Below are 12,362 nucleotides of genomic sequence, written 5' to 3'. Positions count from 1 at the left end.
CGTCAGAACACTCAGTCCTAAGGGCATGTGGTGGCCATGCCTGACTCATCTGTCCCTTCCTCTTTAGAAGCTGCTTAAGTTCAGCAGTTCAAGGCCCTGTCCTGATTTTGGGTCCCCTGCTCATAGTTAATAGCATCAGTCTCCAGTGGTCAAGACATTTCAGCCCACAAAATGTATTCTGTGTTTCCCGTGTGTACATGTGGACACATGGCACCTGAGAAGAGGAAGTGGCCTCCAGTTAGCTTCACGTTGTTGTTATTCCCTATTGTAAGTAGGCATACTACATTATTCCTATTGTAAGTAGGCATACTACATTATTCCTATTGTAAGTAGGCATACTACATTATTCCTATTGTAAGTAGGCATACTACATTATTCCTATTGTAAGTAGGCATACTACATTATTCCTATTGTAAGTAGGCATACTACATAATTTTCTACTCAACTTACAAAAAAAGTATGTTGCTTTTTAAGCATACATTCCTTACTTTAAACATACATTCCTTACTAGCTGCACCGTGGTACAGAGGCTCCTGTGTCAGTCTTCAGATTCTCATGACACCTCAGAGTGCAGGGCCCTAGGGAAGAGTGCAGGAACCCATGTGGGAGAGGCCAGCGGGATAGTTGTTATTTGTCCTTAAGTCTGTGTATGGTTTCAGCTTCATGGACACATGGTTGAGGTACCAGCTTCTCCTGTGCTCCCACTGCTGTCCTCCTCCTAGCACACTCGAGATCCTGGGCCTAAGACTGTAGCATATTGTACCAGGATCTTCAGAGCTACCCTACAGTTCTTTTAAGGTTTGGAAGGGGCTGACAGACAGCTCCCAGCATAGCTGACTTTGACTCTGGTGGGTCAGCATCTCGGGACCAGAAGATGCCATTCATTTTGTATCTTTTATATTTTAATATGTTCCAAATAGTCTTTTCTATTTATAAATTTCTTTAATTTGTTTTCTTATATTCTAATGTGTTCCAAACATCTTATAAGAGGCTAACAAAAAGTATACCTCTTACAGGAGATTAAAAGTTGTGTAATGAGAAATCCATACCAAAAGAAAAAATAAGACCCAGAAGTTAAGACAGTTGCAGTGTGTAAAGATGAGTGCTGGGAGGCTCCTAGGCGATCCTCGAACGTGACTTTAAGCACCGTTGTCCCCTGAGCAGAGGGAGACAGGAGAGCAGAGTGGCCACAGGCTCTGCCCAGGCACACAGGTAGAAGCAAGTTGCATGAATCCTGGCTACAACTGGAGAAGGAAGTTTTCCACAGCTACCGGCAGAGGGTACACATTCCACCCACCACAAATCTGGCAGCTAGGTCTATGATCTCTCTTGTGTTAGTAGCCTGGGTCACATGGCCTGAAGACCCACTCTTCCAGTACCTGTCCTTCATTCCTGGAGAATGAATAAGACTGTGCGCATTAGGCAAGGCTATGAGATTTTGAATTTTGGGTCTCTCCAACAACAAAGAGAACTAAGAACTGGAACTGTCACTTTAGAAGGGCTTTGAGTATCTGATATCATGTGTCAAACCAAGATCTTCATCAGCCGTATGCATGCCTGAGAAACACTGAACCAAATATAGGCAGAATTTGTTGTATACTGGTTCCAGGGAGGTACATACATCTGTTGGTCATATCAGCCTGGCAGTGTGTCCGTGGCCATGACCCTATCCTTTATTTGAGCTGTTCTCTACCTTTGGGAGACCCTACCAGGGGCCTGGCCACCCCTGCTCATCTTCCCATCTTGCCCTCCTGTACAGTTGAGCCATCTGCCCCAGGACAGGTTTTGCTGTAAAGTTTGGAGGACACAGTCCAGGATGAGACCTGAAACATGGAAGTCTGTGTACCTGAGGGGGGCTGAGGCTTTCCTACAGTTCTGCTCAGTTCCCCCTGAGCCCGGGGTTGTGTGTTGACAGTAGAGTCACAGCACTCTCCCCCAGGTCTGCCTGAGGTACTACGAGCATGAACTTGTGGACCTGGCCTGCCAGTGCCCTGCTGTGGTCTGCTGCCGCTGCTCACCCACCCAGAAGGCTCGCATCGTGACCCTGCTACGCCAGCATACCAAGAAGCGCACCTGTGCCATTGGTGAGCCCACCCAGCTTCAGCCACGCCATGGGTGGGCGGTGGGATGGTGGTCCACCTTCCTGTCAACAGTGAAATATGAAAATAGCCAACTCATTAACATAAGGCAAATTGTGTTATGTCTCTAAAATTGATTTCATCTGTATTATAGGAAATTCTTAATAGTCCCTAACAGTAGTATAAAACACAAAACAAAAAGATGTTTTATTTACTCTCCACCCCTTGGTACCTCTCAGGTGACGGAGGGAATGACGTGAGCATGATCCAGGCAGCTGACTGTGGGATTGGCATTGAAGGGAAGGTAGGTCATGCTTTTATCTCACATGCTCATGTACGCTGTCCTCAACTACCCCACCATGGAGTGCTGGTCAACAGTACGAAGCTAGCAGCCTTCAGCAGCCTTCCTATCTGCTCGTGCATCTCTTTCCCAGCTCTGTCAGGTCCTCTGTGCTTATGACCCCCGTCCTCATCACTAATTACCCTGTCTACCTGTCCTGGGCCTTCCCTAACACCTCATCTCCTGTCCCCTGCTTACGTGCTTCATTCTCTGTAGAAGTATCCCTTTCTCCTGCCATCTAAGCCATGGTTGACATTTGTAGTTTGTATTGTTCCTGTACAGTCACCCAAACATGAGTACACACAGCAAGACCTAAAAACTTTGTTCAACTTGACTTTGGCTTTTCCCTTCGCTGCTCTCTTCTACTCTCCTCGATAGCTTTGAAAAATCAGAAGTAGATTTTTCTTTTCAAATTATGATTTAGAGAATTGTCTCGAAGTAGCCTGGGACTGTGTGATAGGGTAAGGTGTCCCCATAGCCAGTGCTAATCCCTCCCGTCTTATTTTCTGTGTTGCTAATAGATCAAAGCCCCTTTCTTCTTGTGAATGGCTGATATCTGTGTGTGTGTGCACTGGTTGTAGGACAGTCTCCTCTACCTCACCCACACTGTCTGGTACAGATGGATGACACATGCTGAGTGATGCTTTGGGGTCAAGCAGGCACTGCCCTAGTATCTTAATTCACATGAGCTCTAAAACTCAGCGTTGTGTGGTTCTCAGTATGTGATGTTTCTAGAGGTTCTTTGTGGTTCCTCAGGAGGGGAAACAGGCTTCACTGGCAGCGGACTTCTCCATCACACAGTTCAGACACATCGGGAGGCTGCTCATGGTGCATGGGCGGAACAGCTACAAACGGTCTGCAGCGCTTGGCCAGTTCGTCATGCACAGGGGTCTCATCATCTCTACCATGCAGGTATAAGCCTATGCCCACCAAGCCACAGCAGGCAATGGCTTCTCTGTGGGCTGTGCCACTGTCATGGGAGGTAACCACTGGACTTACTGGGTGTCACCGTATTGTAGTGAGATCCCTCTGTAAAGATGGTACAAATGTAGCTCTGGTGTTTAACTTAACCGTGTTCTATCTTTTAAGGCTGTGTTTTCTTCAGTCTTCTACTTTGCATCTGTACCGCTGTACCAAGGATTCCTTATGGTAGGGTAAGTGACACAGATGTTCTCTGTGCCTCTCAGCCTCATGTATGTGAGAACTTCTATTTAAAAGAAACGTGGAACATATTGAGTGGTACTTTAGGTGTTCTGGGTAATTCTTTGCATATAAACATTTAAGATGACTTAACTGCTATGAAATCTCATGTTAAGTTTGAAGAAACTTGAAAAACACCTGTACGCCTATGCCTTTGAAGATTGTGCTAAGTTTCTCATTAGACTTTGTATTCTTGGGGAAGCCATAATTTGTGTCAGGAACCACGGCAGATCTGAAGTTGTATAAAAGGGCCCCGAAGCATAATGAGAGGGCAGAACCAAGGGGCGGGTACGTGCCAACACTGCCATCAGCAGGGATTGGAGCTTCAGGCCACAGCTGCAGGCCTCCTGAGCCTGCCCTGTCCCCATGGGAATATGACTTTACTTTGAGGGAATGGGACCAGCCACTAGCCAGGAAACGAGATAGAAAGCACTGAGAGAGACATGACTAGTCTGTCCCTAGCAATGACAAAGCCTTGCATTCAAAGACAGCCACTGAGAAACCTTGGACAAGTTCTTCAGTAGCATAGTGGTACATGTGCCAAGATGATATTGTCAACCAAGTACGAAAAGGAAGACTCCCTCTAAGTAAGTAAATAGTAATTTCTCCCATCCTCATCCTCAGTTGTTAAACCTAGAAATCATAAAAGTGTTTGTGTTGTTTGTGTGTGACCACAGAGTAAAAGCCATCCCCTGCCACTATCTGCCCATCGAGACTCATCACACACCTCAGAGCAGGGCTCCATGTTAGACCAGAAAGAACCTGGAAAGTATCCCTGACCTTAGCGTCTCTCTGCTTACGGTCGTCCCCCTGCTGTCCCCATGCTGTCTCTGTGTGGCATGTGAGAACTCTGAGCAGCATCTGGGAGGTTTGGGATCATGCTGGGTCAGACTGAAAAGGACTGGCTTGGGTGCTGTCCTCCGCTACAGTCACACCAGCACCCTTTGCTACAGTATTCAGCTGCCCTCCTGGCCAGTAGAGGACAGACAAAGCAAGATCTCTCACCTGCCTAAGTACATGTGACCCCTCCCAGAATTCTAGTAATTTTAGCCAAAACAGGACCTGCCAGTCACCTGTCCTCTGTCAGAATCTGCTGTCTGTGGTGAATGCTGAGTCTGTCTGGGCTTCTGCCTCCTTCCATCTCACCGCCTCATCAAAGCAGAAACTACTTCTGGGACTTTGCCTGCATAGTAGCGTGTCCTTTCCACAGCGCAGCCACCCTCTTTGAAGGATCTGTGTGGGCTTCTGGGAAACCATTGTGTTTCTGACCACATTAAGTGATCTAATTAAGAACTGGAGGCCTCACATCTCAAACCCAGACATGCTTGTTGCCTCCCACCATTAGTAGCTATGGCCTGGTAAAATGTACATGATCTCCTGAGCCTGTTTGATCCAACAGGTGATTATACTGAGCTTCAGGTAGGGTTGTACAGAGAGGCTGCTTGCAAGTGCTTGGCAGAGTACAAGTCACAGGCATGCAAAAGAAGCGAAAATGAATATGCCTCTGCAGGGTGACCAGACCTGTCGTGGTGTCACTGCCTCCCAAGGTGGAGCTAATCTGAGCCGAGTGGTGCATGTCTATAAATAATCCCAGCACTTATAGACTGAGTCAGGACAAACTGAGGCCAGCTTGGGCTGTGTAGTGAGTTTCAGTCTAATCTTGGCTACAAAGTAAGACCCTATATCAAAAAGGGAGGGAGCGTAGTGTATGTTTATACCAATTTTATTTAAATAACCCCAAGTTGGGAATAACCAAGATATATTTACACAAATGAATAAGTGGTTCAGCAAGTGTGACTTACCCACCTTGAGGTACATTCAATAAGGAAGATACTGCACACCCACAGCATAGATCTCCAGGGCATGACATGGAGTCTAGAAAGCCATCCACAAAATGTACTTCTTCCTAAGTCTCCACAGTAGCCCTACAGTGGGGGAGGAGGGATGAATATGAATGAGTTAGGTGCCATGCCTGATGGCTGAGTGTAGGACACGTTTGGGCACTAGTGTGAAGAAAGTTAAGATGTCTCTGTATTAGGTGGTTACATGTGAGTCTGCAGGGATCATCCAAAATTTAACAAGAACACTGATCACAGTGGTACAACACCATGTAATCCCACCACTAAGGAGGCTGAAGCAGGAGGGTCACAAGTTCAAGGCCTGACTGAGCTTCCTAGGAAGTTTCTCTTTGTCCTTGGAGTGACAACCATGTTTCAAAAACCAAAGGTTAATAAGAATACTCTCGTGTGTATGGTTTCTACAACAGGCTGTGCTGCGTTTGGTACCTAAGCTCCAGAGTAGTCTAAACTGATTGCTACCTTGGAGGGTTGGGTTAGTTTTTATAAGATTTTGTTTTCTGTTTATTGAGAGTTTGACTTCCCTGTGACCCTAGAAACATGGTCAGTGTTGTGTCACAAGCATCTATCAGGCTAACTCAACTTGGTCTTGGTTTTCTAGGTATGCAACTATCTACACCATGTTCCCAGTGTTCTCCTTGGTGTTGGACCAAGATGTAAAGCCAGAGATGGCGATTCTCTACCCAGAGCTGTACAAGGACCTCACCAAGGTAAGACCAGTGCTAGTCTTACCTGGCATCCCTAGTTCTCTAGTTGTGGGTTTCAGAATTATACTTGAAAGGTACTTCTCAGTCCTCTAACTTGGAGACATGCTCTCTTCTGTGGGGATAGTGCGAAATATACTCTGCCCAGCAAAGACAGAAGCTGCCGTCCTGAGAGAGGCCACACTGACTTGGAACTGTGCTCTTAGAATAAGCTGTTCCTTAGGAGGTTGGGATTGGATTGTGTGACGTCAGAGCATATTTTTAAAGCTAGAGACAATGAGGACACGGGTAGAGGGGTAGCTGAGCCCTGCACATACAAATTATTGTAACTTCAGAGTTTTCTGCCTGGCTAGCTTCCTCTAAACTGGCATAGAGAAAGAAAAACCCACTAACCTTCAATTAAATTTAGGTTTTCAGTTGATAACCTGAAATTATCAACTCCAATTTTAAAGCAGTAGCAATATGGTATAGTGAAGAAAGAATTAGATTGGGTGTTCAAAGAATTAGTTAATTCCCAGCTGACCATTAGCACATTAGGGTATAGCCTAGCTAACTGCTAATAAACCAGACTGTAATCCATCTGGCTGCTAACAGACTAGACTGTAGTCCAGCTGACTGCTAACTAGCAGGCTAGATTGTAGTCCAGCTGACTGCTAACTAGCAGGCTAGACTGTAATCCAGCTGACTGCTAACTAGCAGGCTAGACTGTAACCAGCTGACTGCTAACTAGCAGGCTAGACTGTAATCCAGCTGACTGCTAACTAGCAGGCTAGACTGTAGTTTATCTGACTATCAGCTCACCAGATAGCAGGTTTTTATGATATTAGCACAAAGACCAAATTTATAAAACTTAAAGCCTCTTAAAAGAGCTATAAGTATCCAAATAATTCTACTTTCATATTAAATAAATCTTCATTGTGATCATATAAAATAAGTTATAAATGTGATCATTATCATGATGATAATGTGGTTGTACCTACCACAAGAGGTTATCCAAAATTTATATATATTACAACTAGAAGGGACACTTTGAGTCTAAAATCCTAAAATGAGACTATTGTGATAGGATCACCGTAAGGTCGTAGAAATGAAAGCTATAGGAAGTTATTGCAAATAACTAGAGTTTTAGTAGCTCATGCATTGCCTTATCTCCAGATACTCTGCAAATGTTTGGTTAACAAAAAGAAGGTGGAAACCAACTTTTGATAGAAGTTTAAATACCCCAATCCTCTACCATAGCAGTTCTTAAATCCAGGCAGTCTCCATCCCATTAGAGGTAGGACACTGAGTCCTGTTGCTCAGAGTGATGCCGCAGGCTCCCAGGCTAGGAGGAATTCTCAGCAGTAACAGTGTAGTAGTGGCACAGTCTCCCCCTGGAAGGAGAGGAAACATGGCTTTACCACTTGTAAAGATTGAGACCTTGTAAGGATCGACTAGCATCATTACAGGCATCAAGTTACTCTAGTAAGAATAGGATCCTGAGTGTCTGAGGAACTCACTGTCTCTAGCTATATATTCATCATAAGCTCACACCATGTAAACACACGGTGTTTTGTTTACAGTCTGAACTGGGTTGCATCCCAGTCAAGTGTCCACTTTTGTAAAGGTCAACAGTGTAGAAAGTCTCAACATCCCAGAGTGATCTCTGCATTATTTAGCAATTGCCCCCATTGTCTCTAAGTTCTCTTTTTCCATGATCCAGATATCTGTCATTTTTATCTTTGTAGTATCTATTATGTTAAAATCTGATATGCTTCAATTTCTTGTTCTCGTCATTTCTAGCTTTAAAAATATGCTTTGACATCACACAATCCAATCCCAACCTCCCTAGGAACAGCTTCTTCCTAAGAGCACAGTTTCAAGTCAGTGAGGCCTTTCATAGGTCTGCAGCTTCAGTCTTTGCTGGACAGAGCACAAGACTGGGCCTGGTGTGGGCTTTGTAAACCTCGAAACCCATGCCTGGTGACACACGCATGACCTCGAACAAGGCCACACTTTCTAATCCTTTACGAAGCAAAACTATGGACTAAGCATTCAAGTTTGAGCCTCTACACCCTGTTTGCTCTGTGTACTTGGTCACTTAGCCATTTAGTCGACAGTATGAACGGTCCAAGCATGGCAGACCCTTACTGTTCTTGTCAGAGTTGCTGATTGCGGACTTAACACTTGTTAGTCTGCTCCTACAGCCTAAGCTGTACCTGCCCCTTCTTAAGTGTCACCAGCTATGCTTTAGGCCTTGGAGAGAGAGATGCCTGGTATCTGTCTGCTCACTAAATAGTTGATGAATGAATGAAGGAATAAATATGTCAGCTACATAAAAAGGCAGCATTTCCTTCATTAAAAAAAAAAAATACCAGCTTGCTTTCCTTAGAATAACTAATATATTTTTAACTGAAATATTTCTTGTTCTGTTTTTGAAGCCCCGTTATGCTCTGAGGTATTAAACTTTGCTTATCGTGAGTTCAGTCAAACTTGGGATGCCACCCTCAGACAGAAAACTGGCATGTCCACTCCTCTCCTAGCACTTCAAGTTTCTACACGTGTCCTGAGTGGATGGACACTGTTAGGGAGCTAGTGAGCCCGAGGATAGGGATAACAGCACGGCTCAGAGTCAGCTGAGACAGCCTGTGACCCTGAGGTGTGTCTGCTTGGCTCACAGTTCACAGCCTGCATCACTGCTAATGGCAGAATTGGTTTGTTTGTAACCAGTGTCAATGAGACCTGGTAAGGAATTGCATTTGGCCCTTCTTAAGAATGCTGCAGCTGTCCATCACTCCCTCTCTTCTGTAGAATGTCCTCAGCATGATTCTGGCTTTTAAGATGGGTAATTTTTAAAATAATGCTTTCTTTTTGAGACAGGGTTTCTGAATATAGCCCTAGTTCTCCTGGAACTCACTATGTAGAATAGGCTGGCCTCAAACTCAAGCATCTACCTGCCTCTGCCTCCTAGCAAAGGCACAATTTTAACTTCTCTTTATAGGTTCCATAGTTATTTTCAAATCTCAAAAGAAAAATCTGTGGTATGTGATTTCTAATTCTTACATTCTAGCAACAGTTAGATACAAAAATAATACCAATTTTGGTAATATTAAACAAGCAAAGCACTCTAGTGTAACTCTGATAAGAAACTGCAAAACGCATGCACAAGAACTGTGACATTTTTTGGAAGAATTTTGATTTAGAGACTGAACTTTGTTGAATATTGACAAGCTGGCTCTAAGATTTTGATGGAACAACAAGGAAACTGGCTTTGTCAGAGCCGCTTGGGAAAGAGCGAAGTTGGTTGGCTCAGGTTCCTATTTCAGGACTTGATCTATAATAACAGTCAAGACAGCAGATGGGACAGGCACAGGAGTGGATAGAAGAAAATCCACACACACTGCTGCACTCTGACAAAAACAGCTCAGGTGGAAAGGGCTGCTGTCGGACAGCTGGCCATCTTCTTCTGCAGCCTCCACCTCTCACCCCGCGTGTGCATAAGCACTCAAGTGACCACTGATGTGTACTGGAAACTGGAAACCCAATGGGAGAAATACAGGACAAAATAGTTTATAACCTCGACAGAGAGATTGTAGACATAGACCAAAATCAGTATCTATAAAAGACAAAATGGACTTCATTATAATTTTAAAGTTTTGCTTTATGAGTTATGCAGTTTTGGAAAACGAACAAATAAAACCACACCATGGACTGGGAGGGAATATTAGGGAATATTTGCAAGTTATACTCTTGTCTAAAGATTTGTATTCATAACACATAAAGAACTCTTAAAAGTCATCAAGAGAAAATAGTTTAAAGAGTGAACAAAAGGTCTAAACTAATGACCACAATTGATGTACAGTTGTCAAGGAAGCCTGTGAAAAATGCCCACCATTATTTTCTGTCTATGTTACAAATTTAGACCAATGGGCTAACATTACACAGCAATTAAGAACGGCTACAGTAACTACCCACCAGCTAGTGAGGTCATGGATCTTAGAGAACTTGCTACTCCCTTATTAAACTAGCATGATTCCTAACTGCATTCTAACACCTGTTCACCCACACCAAGTGTAGTTCTCACCCTACATCTAAGGAGCTTCTCTTAGCAGCAAGTGGAGACCACTGTAGAATATTTAAACTGTTCAAAATACAAAAATCAGCTAATCCTGGAGCGCCCAGCCTCAACAGATACATCTACAATACTATGCTTGCACCTAAGGCTCAGGGAACTTCTCAGAAGAGAATGGAAAGGTTTTAAGAGCAAGAACACAAGGAAGTCTGTTGTGAGATTGTCTTTTTAGAAAAGACAAGGAAGCTACACCCATGACACCTCAACATTATGACTGAACAGTGGCAGTGATGGGCTCCTACCCCTATAGTGTGAACTATAGGCAACTAATGATGGGCTAGGAAGAATTGGTCTCTGCCATGGATGAGCTTTCTAATTAGTTATCTAGTACAAAACGATCGGCTCTGAAGGCATACACACAGAAACAAGGCCAAGTGGACTCAACAATTTGTATTTATATATTTGTATACATAAATACACACACAGAGAGAGAGAAAGAGAGAGAGAGAGAAAGAGAGAGAGAGAGAGAGAGAGAGAGGGAGACTATCAGTTTGAATAGAAGAATGGTAAGGGTTGGAGAGAAGAAAGGGGGAAGTGATATAATTAGATTTTAATTTAAAAATAGACTTTTAAAAGAATGAATAGAAATTCAAATTTCCAGTACTCTTAAGTCCCACAAGCTGGTTAGGACATGCACCAACAGGAAGTTTGTGGTACCACTGTTACAATTACTGAGAGCTAGAAGCAGACCAGAAAATGGATAAGCATCCTGGTGACCACAAACAGCCATGATGGTACAGGTATGCACTGGGATGCTGTGTAGAAGCAAGAAGAAAAAACATCATTTATATAATATGAATCAAAGGAGAATCTGAACTGTGTTTTGCTAAGCAAAACTCGACACCAAAGTTACTTTGGTTCTATTTTCTGAAATCTGGAAAGTATAGAACCAGAGGGCAAGAACAGATCAGTGGCTGACAAAACTGTAGGGTGAGGGAATCTCAGGGTGTTTGGATCTACCAAGTGTTTGGGGGTACCTGACTATTCATGTCAGAACCTCAGACCTGTGCACTGCAGAATGGACACTGAAATGATGGAATCCAGATTAAACAGATAGATCATCATCAACTCACAACGGAGAAGATGTGAGAATGGACAATGTCCTGATCACCTCTAGTCTACAGAAAGGCTGGCAAGGACTGCATATGCTCCTTGTGGGGAAACCTGTGTCCTTAATGTACAGTGAGCACGTACAAACACGTAGCTAGTGAGAACAGCCTTCTCATGATGAGACACTGGAAGGAAGGGCTGAGTTGGTAGTAGGTGTCAGTTTGGGCTCCTGGCTTTGTTGGGGGCACAAAGTGCATAGTGCATGAGCATGACCTCACAGAGAAACACACACATCCCAGGTCAACTCCTGGTAGTGACCTGGAGCCAGTGGCCATGAACACATCTGGGCCTGCAGTATTCTCCAACCAGTGAGTTGAGCAGTGAAGAAGTAAATCCCAGGTCAGGCACAGAAAATGGAGGCCAACCTGAAGCACCATGTGATAGCAGAAAGTAAATACTTGCTGCAGTCATTGATGCTGGCATTGACCTAGCATGTGACTCAACCAGAAGGAGCTCCCTCCCAGGAGAAACCAAATGTGTAGTAGTCTTACTGGATCTATACTGATAAGAAAAGGGGGACTTCTCCTTAAGGAAGAATTTCTAGGCCTGGTATGAAGGAACTCCAGGAACTGCTATGAGTAGCCCCGGGGTGCCTAATAAAATAGGTGAAGACAAATACATGGGATATTTCCTTGGCTGAAAGTATATTCCCAAAATATTTGGTTGGTTACAAACAGAAGCACTCTAACAATAGAACCCCAGTAGATACAACTTCAGTAAGCCCATCTCAGTCCATATGACCAATGACAGCCATTGGGTGCCACTGCCTCCTGTTCCTAAATACTTTTGAGTACAAATGTCCCTGGTAGTGTCCTCACCATTTCAAGTCATTGTGTGAATAATGGACATGATGACAATGCATGTGATCCTAACAATTAGGAGGATATAGGAGGATTGCCATGAGTTTAAGGACAGCCTGTGCTGTATGGCCCAGCCAGAGCTTCACAACAAGACTGTCTCAAA

The 12,362-nt window shown here is 44.0% G+C and overlaps 1 protein-coding gene across 2 annotated transcripts in view; it reads left to right on the top strand.

The window, feature by feature from the left end:
• Atp9b (ATPase phospholipid transporting 9B (putative)) overlaps nucleotides 1-12,362 on the top strand; it is a 203,146-nt gene that overhangs the window by 181,480 nt on the left and 9,304 nt on the right. For both annotated transcript variants that reach the window (XM_031366142.1, XM_031366141.1), the window contains exons 22-26: nucleotides 1,940-2,084; nucleotides 2,318-2,382; nucleotides 3,175-3,330; nucleotides 3,508-3,572; nucleotides 6,076-6,184. In XM_031366142.1, the coding sequence (XP_031222002.1) occupies nucleotides 1,940-2,084; nucleotides 2,318-2,382; nucleotides 3,175-3,330; nucleotides 3,508-3,572; nucleotides 6,076-6,184 (540 nt within the window). The remainder of the gene's footprint in view (nucleotides 1-1,939; nucleotides 2,085-2,317; nucleotides 2,383-3,174; nucleotides 3,331-3,507; nucleotides 3,573-6,075; nucleotides 6,185-12,362) is intronic.

Source organism: Mastomys coucha, unplaced genomic scaffold, assembly GCF_008632895.1.
Source record: "Mastomys coucha isolate ucsf_1 unplaced genomic scaffold, UCSF_Mcou_1 pScaffold13, whole genome shotgun sequence".
NCBI lineage: Eukaryota > Metazoa > Chordata > Mammalia > Rodentia > Muridae > Mastomys > Mastomys coucha.
This window is presented reverse-complemented; position numbering and strand designations above follow the sequence as displayed.